The sequence below is a fragment of the Buteo buteo genome, chromosome Z, assembly GCF_964188355.1.
Source record: "Buteo buteo chromosome Z, bButBut1.hap1.1, whole genome shotgun sequence".
NCBI classification, from domain to species: domain Eukaryota; kingdom Metazoa; phylum Chordata; class Aves; order Accipitriformes; family Accipitridae; genus Buteo; species Buteo buteo.
This window is the reverse complement of record NC_134204.1, coordinates 39,323,608-39,341,588: the sequence shown is the minus strand read 5'-3', so window position 1 is coordinate 39,341,588 and position 17,981 is coordinate 39,323,608. Positions and strand designations below refer to the sequence as shown.

The following is a 17,981-nucleotide window of genomic DNA, read 5'->3' as shown; positions in this document are numbered from 1 at the left end:
TATCATTATTAGCTTCTTCTTTTCTGTTCTATTAAACCGTTCTTATCTCAACCCACGAGTTTTACTTCTTTTCCCGATTTTCTCCCCCATCCCACTGGGTGGGGGGGAGTGAGTGGCTGTGTGGTGCTTAGTTGCTGGCTGGGGTTAAACCATGACAACTTTGCAGATTATTTTTCTCCTCTTCTTTCAGAATAAATCTGACAATGACCATAGCAACTCAAATTTATGAAGGCATATTGCAGACATTCTCTAATGCCATTGGCTGGCTCCAAGGAAGCATGCACTATCTTATTGTTATGGAAAGCCTACTGTTCCCTAGGTGTACAGACAAGCTGATAGTCTCAAAATCTGTACTGAGATCCTGAATGGTGCTCAGCTTCTCTAGAAATTGAGTTCTAAGTCCTCAGATACCAAAATGGTAAAAACAGTTAAGTGTGGAAGATTACAGTCTCTCCTCTCTTATTTTCTGAATGTTGAAAACACTGTCAAATTCTACCCAACTTGTTTTATATTCTTTTAATAGTCATATCTGTATTGATGCTTTTCTACTTTTCTCCCATACAGATTAAAACCAGTAAACATTAAATAGTGGTGAAAAAAGGACCAGAAATTTTCATCACATAAAAGGATTCTCTACCAAATGTTTAATTACCCAGCAAAAGGAGAACATTTAGCAGCAAAACTCCTAAGTGTTTGCAGATATGCAAGTCTAAAAATACATCTCCTAAAGGCCAAGATTCAGATAGATATTTGACTTTATGTAGAAAGTCATTTTATTGAAGCCATAATGTTGCTCACAGGAAGACTTTAAAGTAAAACTAATAGGAAACTTCAACAGGTGGATCATTCCTTCACAGAGAAAGATCAAGTCTTGCTTTCCATCTATCAGACATAAGTAACCACTGCAGGGATTGTGGTAGAAGGACATCTAGGTACAGGACCAAAAGGTGATTTTTCTCAGAAAAATCTCAGGAAAAAAACCTAATCTCTGAAGTCTAAGATCCAGGTTCAAAACGTGGTTGACTTTCCACTTAGTAAATATTATAAATAAGATCAGGAAAATGAAGGCGTAAAGTACAAGGACTCTTGTAAATAGAGAGAAAGAAGAGCATTTTGGGTTTCTTGTTAGCTTTATTTAAAGAACAAATAGTTGCTAAATTTGTAATTATGCCTCTCTCTGCCACAAAAGAGTCTTTGACGATGGTCGCTGTGTTATGCAATGTCCCAGAAGAAAGTTTGAATTCAAAGGACAATGTCATTTGTGCCATCATACCTGCCTGGACTGCAGTGGAAGTGAACCTAACAAATGCATTGCTTGTGGAACAGGTAAGAAAGATTTCCTCTTGCAGCTTTTTCCCCTTCCTAGGCCTCCAAGTTTCCTTTTCCCTCTGCTCTCAGCTGTTAGAGCTAATGAAATAAACAGTGCTTTTGCTACTGATCTGCATCATGAACTTGTTTTAACCCTGAAGGGAGTTGGAACACAATTTATTTTTTTAAAAGTACAAGAAAACACAACTCTGCATTGTCCTTGCATCTTTATGCATTTTCCTTGTATATTTTGAGTAGGAGCTACATTAACAGAAACAGAAAGAGTAGCACAGGAAAAAAAGGACAGAAAACCTACATAGCCTGCCTCCGGAAAACAAAGCTCCATACATGCCTCCTCCAGCCTCTACACAGTATGTGCTACACTGAAATGGAGCAAGCTTGCACAAGCAGGCAGGGAGCCAGGGAGCTTTCCAAAACATCTCTCTGGGGAAGGCTAGGAAACGTGTGACGGGTTTCACCACAGACTGCTGTGTCCCTACAGCTGGACAACCAGGGCCTGCAAAGAGAAGCTTACCACTAACACACATAGAAACTCGTCTTTCTGACACATTTTTATAGAGCTTAGGTTGAGATAGAGGGTAATATAGCTAAAGTTGTGGTTGTTCCAAAAAGCAACTTTTCTCCTTTTGAAGCTCCATTTTAAAAATTATTCCCTCTCACCTCTGTAACATCTGATGGCTGAAGAACTTGAGGCTATTACATACAAGTATGTGTAACGAGCCTGAGCCGTCCTTGGAAATGAGTATGTAAGATTTGACTCTCAATTCACTTAATAAAGAGGATTTTCTGGTGACCTTTTTCTGGGGACTGACAATGCATTAACAGCCTTTTTCTTTTCAGCTGCTACTTTCATTTCAGTCCTAATAATTAATGGCCCAGGCTTTATTTAGTAATAAGTGTCTAGATCACAAGAAAACACTAGTATGACTGGCATTAATTTGTCATACTGATGATGTGATTGACTTTCTCACTTTGGGAAATGTGACTGAGTAGACAAAGTTTTCAAATGGTACTTCAGGTCCAATGCGAGGGAGACTTTTGTATAGTTGTTCCCCAAGTCTCTCCCTGTGGTGGACAGCAATATAAATTTCTGTATTTCTGTGTATCAAGAAATGAAGACACTGATGAGAGTCACACCCTGAGGAGGCTGGAAAAGACCATTCTAAAGATTTGTATGTGAAAAGTAAAAGAAACAAAGTCTGAATACTTCTGCAATGGTGCAGCAGTTATTCCTATTATACCTACTTTCTTTGCAGTTTCAGAAATAAATTATGGTAAGCGAATTCTTGCTCTATAGTTAAAACTTAGCACTTAGCACATTATTGTATATAATTTATTCTGTAGGGTAACCCATTAGAAAAATCCCCATGTTGCAGCACATGGCACATGGAGCTGCAGGTGTCTTCACAGGTTTCCTTCATTCAGAAGAACTTGAAGCAGGGACCTCCCAGTTCCCCATGCACTAGAGAATGCTACTGCTCTGATGATAGCAAATAGATGCACACTTGCTATTTAGATTCAAATCTAAACTATTCCAGATTCTAGCTGTGACTAGGATGAGCATTACAGTTTAATCTACTATGGACACAGACTGATCCTTTCCAAAGATGAAGTGGACAGCTTTGCTTTCCTAATGGCAATTCTACATCCGCATGTACAATACAGTACAAATACTTGTATGTTCACTGAAAGGGAACTCAGTAATGGAAATCTCTTGATTCTTATTTTATTAGATTGATGGATGTAAACAGTAATTAGTCATTAGCATGAAATCTTTAAATGCCATAAATCTCCAGGAATGTGGAAGGTTTGATGTCCTGAAACTTTTATACATTTTAGCTCATCTGGTGTAAAACTACAAATCTAGCAGTCAGTGAACAATATTAATTCTCATCAGCTGCAGCACCAGTGATTCATAAAGCTGAATCTTATGCCCAAATGTCCTCTATGGCTAACATTTTTTCCTATTTGTTTGCCACACAGATAGAAGAGGGATCGAACGTTTCCTGTATAATGGGGAGTGCAGAGAGAGCTGTCCTCCAGGTCACTACCATTCAGAGCATACCTGTATGGCTTGCCCTGCACACTGTGAGGTGTGCCTGAACTCCAGCCACTGCAAAAGATGTTTCAGAGGCTACTACCTTATGCAAGACATATGTCAGAAGCATAGTTGTAGAGAAGGTAAGCATCCTTCAGCAGGAGTTAACAAATATTCTATTTAATTCGTTACAGAAATCGGGTTGAGGGTCGTGGTTCCTATTTTGTAATATACAATCACACCTGATCCTGAGGTCCTTAAACTCCAGGTCTGATTCTCTTCTAATATCAAGTTAATGTAAAATAGGAGTATTTTCCTCCAGTTGAGTGGAGTTACACAAGAATAAATGAGAAAAGAAATTGCTGTTTGTCTTTCTCCTTTTTGGATTTGAATAAAGTTTGTTTCTGGGAACCTTGCTGAGTGCTTCCAAATGTTGGCCTTCCATTATCTAGAATTAACCCAAAATTGGTGATTTGCAAAACACAGGTGAAGTGGAAGATCCTGACTCTGAAGATTGCATATCATGTTCAGATGGATGCCAGAACTGCATATTGGGTAAATATTCCCTTTATGAACCTTTATCCTTATTCTTAAGGTAGGGAAAAATTATTCCTCCTCTCTCTTTTCTCACAAGCCTATGTGCAGGCTGCTGAGCAATTAGTCACTGTTGCATTCTCTCACCAAGGAAACTGTATTTTTCCCAGTGTATGTATTTTTTAACACCATTTCTAAATTCTCTCTCCAGCATAAATAAGAATATTTTTGTATTAATTTAGCTATTAACCTTTGCAGTGTTTTTTTTTTCTTTCCTGCTTGAATGCCACACTTAGGCTGAGAGATATACTGACTTTCTGAAGACATTATCAGACACAGAACATTATCACAGATGTTCAAATTTTCTAGGCCTGAAAATAGATCATTAGCCTGTGCTTTTTTTAAGGAAATAGACATAAGGACAGACTCTAAATTTCATTCAAGAGCAAGTCACTGCAATAGCAATGCTACTGCCCTAAAAAAATACTAAAACATTGATTCATTCTTCATGCTTGATTAAAAAAAAAAGTTGCTTCTCAACATAATACGATGTTGGCACACAGTTTGCTGTTTTCAGATAAATGCCATTTAACTTGCTGAACTTGATTGAATCTGTATCTCAATAGCTCACCTTCACAGAGGATTGAAAATGTTCAAAAGACATTGCAATTCATTGTTTCCACTGTGTTTACATTAAGAAAATTTTATTTCCTGTGGCTATATGGACAGCAGTACAACTGATCAGTAACTCAAGACTGAGAGGCAACAGGGTGACTCATCAGAAAGGCATTCCACTTGCAAACTTAGACAAATTTCTTCTTAAGAAAGCACAGAGTTTAGATAAAGTAGTGCCCAACTTAGTACTGATGTGCCAAGATGCTTTGATAAGACCATCTATATTTCAGAAAGTAGGACTTTGCTAAAATCTCCGTGAAAGATTATACAGAAGAAAAAAGTAGACCTAAGCTTTACTTCTTTTGGTGCAAATCTAAAGGAAGTCACCGATCTGCAAATAGTTATCTGGAATTACTACTTGCTAAGTGCTAAACTTAGAGACCACCAGGACCTTCCATCCCCTCTCTGAATTCAGCAGATTTCCACAGACAGAGGAGTTCACACTGGGCCCTCTGGTTTCTCCCACTTGCTCCCTGTCTTTTGGAGCCTGGTTTAATAGGCACTATCCTCAGTACCAGGAGACTGAATGTTGCTATACAAAGGAGAGTGAATAGCAGGAAAGAAAACCCATAAGAAAAAATAAACAAACAAACAAACAAAACAAAACAAAAAATAAAACAACAAACAAACAAAAAAAACCAACAGAAATTAATTCCCACCAGTAGTCACAGCTATTACAATGTTCTTTCTGCTTTTGTGTCAACAATATGTTTCCCGGGGAAACAAGACCAACATAAATGCTCGTGCATGCCAAACTTATGTAAGGATTTTCATCACATACTACTTTCTTCTTTCTACCACTCATCCAATCTAATATGTTATACCATGACACTCCCTATGACTCTTGTGGCCAGCCATTCTGCATGAATGCAGTCAAGCCTAATGCTTTCCTCTGTGACTACCCCTGTAGCTTTCAATATTGCTGAATGAAGAGCTGGAGGGACCAGGTTTTAATATGATTGCAATTACACTGTGGTCTTTTTTTTTGTATGGCATGTTAACCAGATTCATGTCAGCTGCCTGCTTGGTTGTGGGGAGAAAAAAGAAGCAAAGGAGTTAAGGGAGAGAATCTGCTTCAATACCAATCTTTTTTTGCTGCTATCAGATGTTACTTTCTTTCCTATGGTAATATTTTCAGTGCTTTTTACAACACTTGTGACTAAAAATTCTTTCTGTCTCTTCTGCAACTGTTTAGTGCCAATCCTTGCTTTGAATTGGGGTGAAATGCACTATGAATAGCAACTTCTCTTAAAAATAACCATTGCAAGTAACTCAGAGGCTGATTTTGTTTGTATATGACCTTAATAAGCCTGCATAAGGAGACTGCAAGATTGTTCATGGGCACCTGGCATACAGAAAAAGGAGCTGCACTCATTCGCCTTTGTCTTCAGAAGATCACTCATCTCCTAAATATTAATCATCCATAATACTCACTACATATTTACTCTCAGGTTCTTGCACTCAAAGTTCTGATTTAAAATGGGCTTTTTAAAAGCTTCAAAGATCAACAGAATGGATGCAGGTAAAACAAAGACTGTATTAACTCTCACTGCCAAGTAAAGTCGGAAGTACTAAGATGCCAGAGTTTGGTAAAGGGCATATTATTAAGGAAACTCTTTGGTAGTTACGATTCATATACTATTGAGAGTCAAAGAGATTGGTTTAATGTTAGCTCTACTTGGAACAGAAGCACAGCAGTGGGCTAATAGCAAGACCCCAAGCAGCTTTTGCAAATTACCATGTGTTCCTGAAATAAAGCATGACCTGTAAACTTCAAACTTAAAATTAATCAGGTAGAGATGCTGTTCACTTGTGTTTCTGCACTTAATATTCAATGAGTTTTCTCATACCAATAACTTCATTCATAGATGAGTACAGTAATAGGTTTCTCATAGCTTATCAGAAAATTGATATATAGAGAGACTTCTGAAAAAAAAAAAATCTGAACTCCCTGTCTCTTAGAAGAAATGGATTATTTTGGAAACTGTAAAGAGATTACACTGCTATAAAAATAACTTAAAATAGTAAAATTTCAAGGTGATAAAATATGGAATGTGACACATTTAGTTTCTCATCTTTATGGTCTTTATACAGACTCTTTTTTTAAAATTAAGCAAATGCTGCATGATTTCACAGTCTCTGTCCTATCTTCCTTTCAACACCACTGAGGAATATAATCTGAGTAAGAACTGTAGAGCAGGAGTAGGAAAAGCATTCCAATGCTATGAACATTTCTACTAGACGTACAGCAGAAAGCCCTGGGGAATGGTCTATTTAAAAAAAAAAAAAGGAGGAAGCAAAATGTAGTAATCATAGCAATTGGAATCAAAATTGTATAGCTCACATACTGAAAAGTAGTTATTCATATACAAATGCAAATACATTTTGTGCATACTTATGGATCTGCAAAAGACTTAAGACCATTCTCTTGCAAAAAGTCATCAGGCACCTGCTCTTTCTGAAGTGCTTTGAGATCTTTAATATATACTGTAAGAGATAAAAATAATTAACTACTTTGGTTTATACTGAGTGCTGCGTCACTTATAGAAGCTGTGTGAATTTAAAAAGGAGTAGCAGACCACAGTGACATTGCATTGTAAACTGAGAGCAATGAAATGCAAGTGATTCTCTTACTGCCTACAAATTACAAAGTTTAATTGATTTTTTTTCTTTTTTGTAGACACAGATCTAGTTTTAAGGAGGGCTATATGTGTTAATTAAGATAACTGAACTGCCTGTTTTCCTATTAGCCTGAATTTTTGGCCAAAGAAATTTTTCACAGGGAACCAAAGAATAGATCAAACCGCCTCCTGCAGTCTTGGGCAATGTTGTCCTGCTTTGTGCAGGCAAGAAAATGAATTAGTCTCTTTTGGCATGATGCCAGGTACCAGCAGAATAGAGCAAGTAATGGAGGCAGACTGTGTGGGAAATCTCTCTTCTTGATCAGTAGTGAACCTACAGACAGATTAAGACACAGGTATCATACTTTTATATCGGTTTGATACTTTACATCCCATGTCAGACATTTCAGAGAAGAATGTAAAATCTGCCCAGTAAGTAACACTGCAGGTTATTGGTCGCTAGGCATGAGGATACTGAGGTAGAAGATTGACAGTGTTGTAATATTTTCTGGGATCCTCAGGGAGTGAAGTAAAATCTGTCTGTTTCCCTCCAAGTTTGGACCCGGTTTTGTTTTAGGGCTCCATTGTGGCAATATATCTTTACTATATCTACATTGAAGGTCTAAAAGCAAAGATAGGAACTGTCAGAGAGGCTTAATCAAGGACAGATAAGTCTTTGTAGTTTAAATACAGATGATGCTTTCTTTTAAATTCAGGCGATACTTTTCTTTCTGATTCACTTCATTAATTCAGAGGCTGCTCATATTTTAAGGAGATAAAGAATCTTTAATGCTCACAGACACTATTCTGCCTGTAGACACTGTCAAGTCCTGGGATATGTAACATGAAAATTGCCTTAGACAGCACTAATCCCAAAAGGATCTATGGCTTTGTGTACACAGTGTCAAAACAATGGCTGTGCACAGCAGGGTTCACCTCCCTACCTTCTTCTGCCCACATGCTCTCGAATGCATCTGCCTCTGCTTGCTGCCATACTAACCCAATTGACATGCTCAAGTGCACGGCATCCCATGAGATCTGAAAGGCAGACTCTTGCACAGGCATTGAAATCTGAAGTGAGAGCCAAAGACAAGTCAAGTCTTAAGGGCTACTTCAATATGTATGTTTAATCCTAAATTCTTGCAAGCTTCAAATACATTCCTACTGCTGTGCAAGCAAATGCAAACACAAAATTGGACAGGTGAAGTGTCTAAGAAATTGTGCTGAATAAATTTCAAGTCCACACTTCCAAGATTATCTTTATGATTTTGGTACCTCAGTTCTCATAACCCAATTTTGAACACTCTAGGCCTACTTTCTAGAGCAGTAATGAGCTATTATTTCTCCCTCTGATGCAGATAGATCCATGGGCACTGTGGGTTTTCATTACCTCTGACCATCAGGCCATGATTAAGTTTTGATGACTTGTCTTCTGGTGGGCACCAGAAAACACCATGAAGTCTACAAAATTAAATACAGTTTCCTCTGCAAAGGCAACTTTTGAAAAAGAAAGTTCTGCTGAAGCAATGTCATTAAGGAGGATGATTTTCTTTGTGCAATTGCAGCATCTACCTTCCACGTCTCAGTGTGAGTTCACTTAGTCATAGATTTAGATCACTTCAGAATACCACTAATATTTTCTCTGGACTCTTAAAACTGTAATGAGTTTCAGAAACTCTTCAGAGTCAAACTTACCTTTTTAGAAAGCAGTCAGCTATAAACCGACACTGAGGAGAAGAGAAAAAAAATAAGGTAAAACTGAAGAATTTGAGCCACTTAAAGTAATTGTTCTAAGAGAATTTCAGAGTTAATACAATGCAAGAACATAACAATCCTGGGTCTCATTTATATGTCTAAAATACAACACATGGACCAAAGTGTTTTCTCAAACACTTCTAGCTCTCGCTCTCTTTCTAATAATACAATTTGCATTTGCCCTTTTGCACCTACCTAATGAACAGACACAAAATATGAATACTTATGAAGGTAGTAAGTGACAAACTTCTCTGATATCTATTGACTTGCATATGTACACTTCACAAGCAGAAACTGCCACACCATTAACCAATAATGCTAAATATGAGCACCTAGTTCACTGAGGAGCTAAATATTTGCAACACATGGAGCTCAAGTGGATCATTGATAAATTCATAGGAATCAACAGAAGGACAGGTCTTCCTCTCAGAATGGATTGTGAAAGTCAGGCATTCTCCCAATTTATTTGCCTTCTGCCAGTGTCCTCCCATGGAGCTACACATTCCTCATCCAATTCTTACTCACCTACTCACTGATTCACTTCCACTCACCTCACCCAGCTTGCAAAAGTACAGCGTGTTATGATATGAATACTTCTCACTGCTTCCCAGAGATTACTTCATCTCCATGTAGCAAAATACCATATATATCGCCTTTTGACCCATGCAGGTTTCTGCAGAGAGTAGCACAAGGTGGCTTTTCCAACCTTTGCACCAGGACTATTTTCAAAAGCTAACACTGAGAATAAAGTGCTCCTCAGTGAGGGTGCAGAGTGAAGAATGTTCAGAATAACCATCGCACTTTTCTCTTTCAAAACCTACCTTACGGAAGAGACAAACACTGAGAAACTCCAAGGAGCAGTGTCCCTGAGAATAAGAACCTGCAAAATAGGCATTTAGGCCCAAGTGTTTTTAGCAAGGTAAAGCCTGACTAACTCTCAAAAGTCATCCAGAACCTAACTATTTGGTTTGGTCTGGATTACAAGGTATCTGTACAAACATACAGCTATAAAGGCAGAAGTGAGATTAAATAACATGCAAATGATCCACAAGATCCATTATACACAGTGAGATGGGGGGAAAATACAGTCTGTAAGGCAGTGGGAGTGAGAGAAAAGGTATTTGGAGAAGATTTAAGGAACCTGTAAGATAGTTAAAAGGGCATCACTGTGAACAGACTCAAGCTTACAGGTACAGATTGCAATTCTGGCGGTTGTGCTTATGATTAATGAGTGAAGAGTGATCTGGTTCCCATAGCAACCTAAGAAACACAAAGGAAAACTTCATTTCTTCAAACCTTCCCTGATGATGAATAGACCTTGGCTTTCAAAATGCCAGAGAAAATTATGATAAGAATCCTTTTTTATCTCAGAGTAAATCTTCCTCAAGAGGTTAATCTTGCAGAATAGGTTTTATATTTGCAGATAAGAGGACTTGTTTCCACAGGCTTCTGGAGTGAGAATATGCAACCTGTGCAAAAACAATGCCCAGCAAGATTTGGAACTGTTTTTCTCTGATTTTCAGTACTGACATTTCAGTGTAGGCAGAACATTACATTAGAGGATGTTGTCTTTCTAGAGTATAGGTAAAAGAAAATGTCCTTGCACACTGAAGGTGCAAGATGTATGTATTAAAGAAAACATTCTGGTTTTGAAATTTTTCTTTCTCTGAGAAAGAAAATTAGTTCCTGACTAAAATCCAGGCTTGGGGCAAGTCACTGGAAAAACTTAAGATATGAGAGTGAACTATGCATTCTGCAAACACAGAATACTCCAGATTTTAGTTTAGAGTTCTCTGTAGAAATAAGAGCACAGAAGAAAAATACTGCATCAGACCAAAGGTTTGCCCAGCTCAGTAGCCACTGACCAAACAGTGAATGTACTCCTAAAATTACAAAGACAAACAAAGCATGTATTGCTACTCCTTCAACAATTTGCAGTTCAGGAGCTTCATGAATCAAAACAGTAACAAAATGTCAGCTGCTGAATCATTCTGCTGGACTTACTGAAGAACAAATACATTAAAACAAACATAATCTAAACCATCTGCAGACCAGACCCTCTTTTCAGGGAAGTTTGCTGCCTCCCTGGGGCCCAGATCAGAGATGTCACCAGAAAACTGATGAGGTTAGTACAGCCTTCAAATTATTACCTACCCTTGCTCTTTCAAGTGGGTACCAGTGATGTTTCAACAAGAAGACCAAGCTTAATCAAAAGAGATTTCAGTATCCTGGGAAGAATGCTGAAGGATTCAGGAGCACAAGTTGTATTTTCCTCAATCCTCCCAGTAAAGGGGACAGACACTGGAAGAAACAGGTGAGCCCAGGACATCAACACCTGGCTCCAAGCCTGGTGCCTCTGCCAGAACTTTGGTTTTTTATAATCACCAAGAAATGCTGGATTCTGCACCTTTGATGGAGTAACATTGGAAACAAGTAAAAACTAGGTGATGAGTGGCTGAAGAGCAGCCCCGCAGAAAGGGATCTGGGGGTGCTGGTTGACAGCAGGTTTAGTATGAGGCAGCACTGTGCCCTGGCAGCCAGGAGGGCAAACCGCATCCTTAGTTGCCTCAAACACAGTATAAGCAGACGGTCAAAAGAGGTGATTATCCAGCTGTATTTGGCATTATGCAGCCTCACCTCGAATACTGTCTGCAGTTCTGTGCCCCACAATTTAAGAAGGATGTGAAGGTCCTTGAATGTGTCCAGAGGAGGGCAACAAAGCTGGTGGAAGGGCCAGAAGGCATGTCATTTGGGGAACAGCTGAAGACTCTGGGTTTGTCTAGTTTGGAGAAAAGGAGGCTGAGAGTTGACCTCATTGCTCTCTACAGCTTCCTCAGGAGGGGACGTGGAGAAGGAGGTGCTGATCTCTTCTCTCTGGGATCCAGTGATAAGACACATGGGACTGGTTCAAAGCTGCACCAGGGGAAGTTTAGACTGGACATTAGGAAGCATTTCTTTACTGAGAGGGTGGTCAAAGGCTGGAACAGGCTTCCTAGAGAGGTAGTCAAGGCCCCATGCCTGTCAGGGTTTAAAAGGCATTTGGACAATGCCCTCAATAACATGCTTTAACATTTGGGCAGTCCTGAATTTGTCAAGCAGTTGGACTAGATGATCATTGCAGGTCCCTTCTAACTGGAACTGTTTTCTTCTCTCTTCTCTTCTCTTCTCTTCTCTTCTCTTCTCTTCTCTTCTCTTCTCTTCTCTTCTCTTCTCTTTTCTTCTTGTCAAGCAACTCTACCTCAACACGTACTTGTTTCAGTTCTTTGGGTTTATATCAGCCTAAAGCTCAAGGTCTTGATCTTTCAAATAAGCAATTGTATTATGAAACCACTTATTGACTGTAGCAGTGCAAATCTTGGATTCTCCCCATATAGAGAAGATGTTTCCTACGTGAGTCCTTCCTGCATAAATATGTTTTGTTAATGGAGGACCAGCAGAATCCAGCTGTTCAAATTAGTGGTAAAACCTGCCCTGATGTCTGTGGTGTAAACGTAGGACCTCTGGCCCACAGTCTGCATTCTTGCTTGTAAGAGAGCACTCTTTGGGTAATGTTGTTCACTCAGAGGAACTACCTATGTAGTAAGAAACTATTCAAACCTAAGGGGCCATCTCAGCATAATAAGTGTGTTCAGAAAATGCACCTCAACACACAAAGTTCAGTTTTAGTAATATGCATCTTTCATGCTTCTTGAAATCATCACACTGAGATTTTAGTAGGCAAAAACAATGGCCAGTAGAGTAAGAACAAAATATAACATAACATCCCAGTGATAGAATAAAATCTAAGACAAATAAACTGAATGCCCTTTCTTAATTGTTAGATAGTACTGCTGATCTCCTGATTTCATTTCTGTTGAAGTACTCCTACCTTTTATTTTAATAGGAGTAAGAATGAACCACTAGCCCTTCGTAGCCCTGTAAGCAATAACTTCTCTGGTTGATACCACATTTTGGAGCTTCACGTGCTGTGTAAATCTCACTACAGCACTGGTCAGCTATGCCTGGTGAGAGACTAGAGCATTCTGACCCAATATTTAATTTTTAAGTCAGTTTTAAAAATTTTCTATTCCTTAAAGTTTCCTGATCTCATAACTTTCCCTCAGTGAAATCGGTCCCAAAATTTGACGCATTTATCAACATAGATACAAGTATTTATGTATTTATCAATATTTCACCTCAGTCATACAAACAATTGAACTATTTCAGGTAATGCATATTATAATGTTAATCTTTGGTTTCAGTTCATCTTATCTGCGCTTCATTTCTACTTCTAACTACAACATATTAAAATCCTTATTTGAACAGGAAAATATGCCTCATTCCCTTTATTTTGTCAATGAAATACAATAACAGCAATTGACATTATTCCTCTTTTAGAGTAAGGTAATTGAGATTAGAGCTGTGTAAATTTTTTAAGTTAACCAGCTTTACAGCAAGAATAACACTCAAAACATTTTTTGGTTTTATTTGTCTCATTTTCATCCTAATTAAAGGTAGCTTTAATTTAAAACAAAAACATAAAAACAAAAACTAAATAGTGGTAATTTTAGTAAAATTATATTTTTGGAACAGATTAAGTCTATTCAAAGTATTTTTTTCTTTTATGCCTCAAAAATATTATAATTTTAATTCATTAAATTATCTTGGCTAAACCAAAGTTATAGTTTTTGGCCAAAGCAAATACTGATGCCATTTTTTTTCCCCCCATAAATCTAACTGACAGCGGAATCTAGTTCCTTCCTTGGTTAGAATTCACAATCTCTTCTTTGTCCCACTTCATGGCAATATGACTTGTCAAAATAAATTATAATGTCAGAAATCAGAAGAAAGAAGATGCAGCTGATTTACTGACAAAACACACACACACACAAAGAAAAAGAAAAAGGAAAAAAAGTGAAAAACCAACAGAAAAGACACAGGCAAACAAATACCTTCTTACATGAGCTGGAAGATCCAAACCAGAGGTCTTGATTCCACAACAGAAATCTTCATTTTTAAGGCTGACAGCTGAGGTTTCAGTTAGGCCTATGTCTAGTCAAAAATCTTGTTATATTTGGATCATACATTTCAGTTATTTTAATTGAGATGCCATAAAAGATAAAGAAAAAAGTGGTCTAAGGTAGTTAATATATATAATTACTCTTGTTGGTGATATATTACAATTTATAGTACTTTTTTTTTAGATTATGGTAAATTATTGTTCAGGGGAATGTAAAAGGCAAATAAAATCTAGCAGTAACTGTTGAAATTAAACAAATACTGCAGGCTGGCCCTTAAAGAAAAACTGCAATGTAATATAAAATCATTTTCAGTCATTGTATTTAATTCAACTGGAAAAGAAAGGTAAACCAGGCATTAAGTCACAGGCAGTGAATATCCTAAACTTCTCCTGAATGCAAAAGAAGTTGAGTGTATTCAGCACATTCTAGGCTTGCAGCTTAGCCAATAAGTAGTTCAAAAAATTTAATTTTTAAAAAAGTTCATAAACAAAACAGGAAGCTAAAATAAAACTTACAGTCTAATACAGATCCTGCAAAATGTACCCTTGCACTTAACTTCAACTCCTAGCTTTATTGTACACTGTAGATAAGGAAGTCAAGCATGCATACAAGTCATTGCAAGATCTGGGTCTAATTAGACGGGATACTTTGAGTAAGTGCTACTCAAAAATACAGTGGGCTAGCCATGTAAAGTTTCCAGAATTAGGGTCTGTCTAAATACCATGAACATTCAAACATAGTGAAACAGTGACAAGAATTTCCAAAATGCTCTGGAGCACATTTTTAATACAGATGAATTTATGTAATAACTGTTTCATTAAGTCTCTACAGTAAGTAATACTACCAAAAAAAATCACTTACAGTGTTCCTCTACATATTTGAGCAAAAATACCCTTCCAGCGCAACAATGCTATGCTTGTAATGCTAATGCCCATACTTCCCTCCCAGAGTAGAAAAAGACACTAATTCATTTCAAATCGGAGAGTTCCAACAGAATGCATGAATGTTTGGCGCTTGACCAATATTTAATCATTGCACGTACCTATTCTGTGTTATAACATAGCTGCACTCCAAATGTATTGTAATTGAGAAGGGGGGTGGGAGGGGAGGAGGGAACGCGAGTATCAGTTTATTACAGACAAGGAAAGAAACCAAATTACTTTTTCTATTAACTCTAGATGATCTTTACTTCTCTAAAAGAAAGTCACAGAGGACTTGTTTGTGTCTGAGGCCTTATATTTTAAAATTGGTTTAATGTTGTTTCCATTGCTATCAAGATCACTTTTGTTTCTGTCTTCAAAACAGTAGCATAGGCTCAAATAGTGGAAATCAATGCAAATAGAAACTGTAAAATATAGATAAAATATTAGCAGTTCTCATGACAAGAAGTCTTTTGGAGCATGACATACCAACCAACACACTTTATGCCATAGACATCTCATCATTTTATGGGCAAGTTAAGGTCTCAGTGAATATAGGATGTTTGTTACTGCTAGTCCAAGAATTGATTGTGGCAGATTTCAAAGGAGCCACTGTTGAAGAACTGCACATATATATCCACAAAATTCCCTAGACTTACTTAACTCTTATAATTCATTCCAAGATTTTGGAAACATAGCATATGTTAAATATCAAATTCGCTATTACAGGAATAGTTCCATATTTAGTTTTGTCTCTGCCTGCTATCAGACAGTTGTCCTCTTTGCATTCCTTTCTAAACTATGTTCATTATTCCTCAACAGTTTAAATTCAGAAACTATGACTAAGTAGAGAAGGTGGTAGAGCTTCTATTTACTGGATATGTCTTTACGAGAAAGAACAATGGTTCAGTAAGGGTTGATAAATAACATAGTATAGTAGACAAATTGGCAAATTAACTTCAGCCGCACTGGTCCAATGATGTTTTCATTTTGCAAAATTGTCAAGAAATTCTCCCCCCACCTCCAAAATCTTAGGTTTGAAGAAAGACTCAGTGCATTCCCAAGTGAAATACAGCAAACCAGCTATTCATATGAAATTTGTGGCCTTCAAACAAGGTATTTACTATTACCACTTCTGTCTAAACTTTGTGTAAGCAGCAGAATGCAAGTGCTATTTGTGATACATTTTTTTTCTCTCTCCACAATATGTTTTCCAATCCACAATCTAAACAAACTATTTCTACCCATTTGTTCCTAGATATTTTCTCTTAGATCCTAAACCAACTCAAAATACATGGTCTTTAGATCCTAAACCAACTCAAAATACATGGTCTTTACTTATTACTTAATTTTTCTAATCTCTTTGAGAGGACAACCAGACATTGTGTGTATGTTTGCAATTACTGCTGAGATCTGTCTCAAATTGAGCTATATAGATAGCCATCCATACAGGCAGAACTGAGAGGGCAGTTAGGAAAGAAAAATGTCATCAGAACCTCCCACAGGCAAGAGGGGAAAGAGTCCTTTCTTCATAAAAGCCAGAAAGCACATGGAGAGTTCGTTACTAAAGCTGCAAGCAACCCCAGCAGTTTTAACAATGTCTCTTTGATGTGTACTCTATTCTTTGAATTAATGAAGCATAAGAACTGTATGTCCCAATACTAAAATAATTTTCAAAAGGTATAAGTACACTTATTTATCATCATATCAACCTGACTCCTAACAATACCGTATAAACACTGTAAGTTAAAAAAACCACACAAATTATTTGGGGAAAAAAAAAATCTCAGGAAGTGTCCTCATTCAGAAACAATATTAGAGTTTCAGAAATCATTCAAAAAGAAGCCCTGGACAAACCACATGTCTTTTATCTGGAAGTAAAGGAAGACTTCAGAGAAAATATTTTCATATTTTAAGAGTATTTCCTGTCAACATAAAATCTAATAGAAATAATACTAGATCAGGTGATTGCTGTTTCTGTTTGTGCTCTAAACAGTAAAGAGAATATTTTCACAGATCTGCAGCATTTCTGAGTAAAACTTTACACCTCATAAATAAATTGCTAGAACTACTTGCAAAACCAAGTGCATGTTGCCTAACAAGTTTGCATGTGTAAAGTGTGATTTATTGTAGACACAGTTCAAACAGACTCAGTGAAAATTTTGCCTTATGAGTTCTATTAATATCAAAAATAATTTATAGGCGTTTCGTAGTAGAACAGTTTATAAATACATTTGCCCAGGTTGTTCTGTTTCCTTCCATTCTGCTCCCTTTGGGATATTTGAGTAAGGTGAAAGAAATAGAAAGCTAATAGAAGATAAAGGAAGGTTACAGAAAATATTCTTCTCTTCGTGTGAGCATAAAGCCATATTCATCATTGTAAGTTTTAAGTTTTTTCTTTTGAAATTTTCTGTTCATGAAACAAAATTTTTGAATGCAAAAATTAATTTTCTCATGAGAGAGTTTACCCAAAAGCCCCCACCCACCCACCACCACCATACAGAAAGGTGCTGGTCTAGCTCAGGATTTTTAAGATTAAACTGATTACTTACATGTTTTTGAAAAGTTTGCTTTTATAGGTGTCAAATATTTTTAACTTATCTCTGCAAAAAATAAAGAAATAGGGTGAAACTATGGATTTGGCTAACTTAGAGTCTCCCTTTAAGATTTCATTTTGCCTAACCTAAGCTCCTGGGAAGGTTCTGCTTTTCAGACCAGCACTTCCTAAGCACTCAGCACCTTCTAGGTACCTTATGCTGAGGACTCCAAAGTAACAAGTCACTGGGAAAATACAGGCCAGAACCTGACTGTGGAATAGTTTATCTCAAAAAAATGTAAACAGAGATTCAGAGATAATAATGTTCTAGTTATGGCTGTAGTGATTTTAACGTAAGAAATATTAATATAAAAAATGGTGTAGCAACAATTCTTTTTAGCATTCTGGTTTTAACTCTGAATATTATTCACATAATTTCACATTTTTAATTTCAGGTGAGCCAAAAATGTGTATAACATGCATTCAGGACTATTATATGTAAGTATAGCTGTATAGCTTTTCAACACTATACATTTTTCTAAAGCAAAAATGCTTCACTACATAGAGCTGTGC

The 17,981-nt window shown here is 37.1% G+C and overlaps 1 protein-coding gene across 1 annotated transcript in view; it reads left to right on the top strand.

Moving 5' to 3' along the window:
- The window catches only part of PCSK5 (proprotein convertase subtilisin/kexin type 5), a 256,481-nt gene that overhangs the window by 211,058 nt on the left and 27,442 nt on the right, over positions 1-17,981 (top strand). Inside the window, exons 22-25 of the mRNA XM_075021033.1 lie at positions 1,190-1,326; positions 3,313-3,510; positions 3,854-3,922; positions 17,864-17,906. Of these exons, the coding sequence (XP_074877134.1) occupies positions 1,190-1,326; positions 3,313-3,510; positions 3,854-3,922; positions 17,864-17,906 (447 nt within the window). The remainder of the gene's footprint in view (positions 1-1,189; positions 1,327-3,312; positions 3,511-3,853; positions 3,923-17,863; positions 17,907-17,981) is intronic.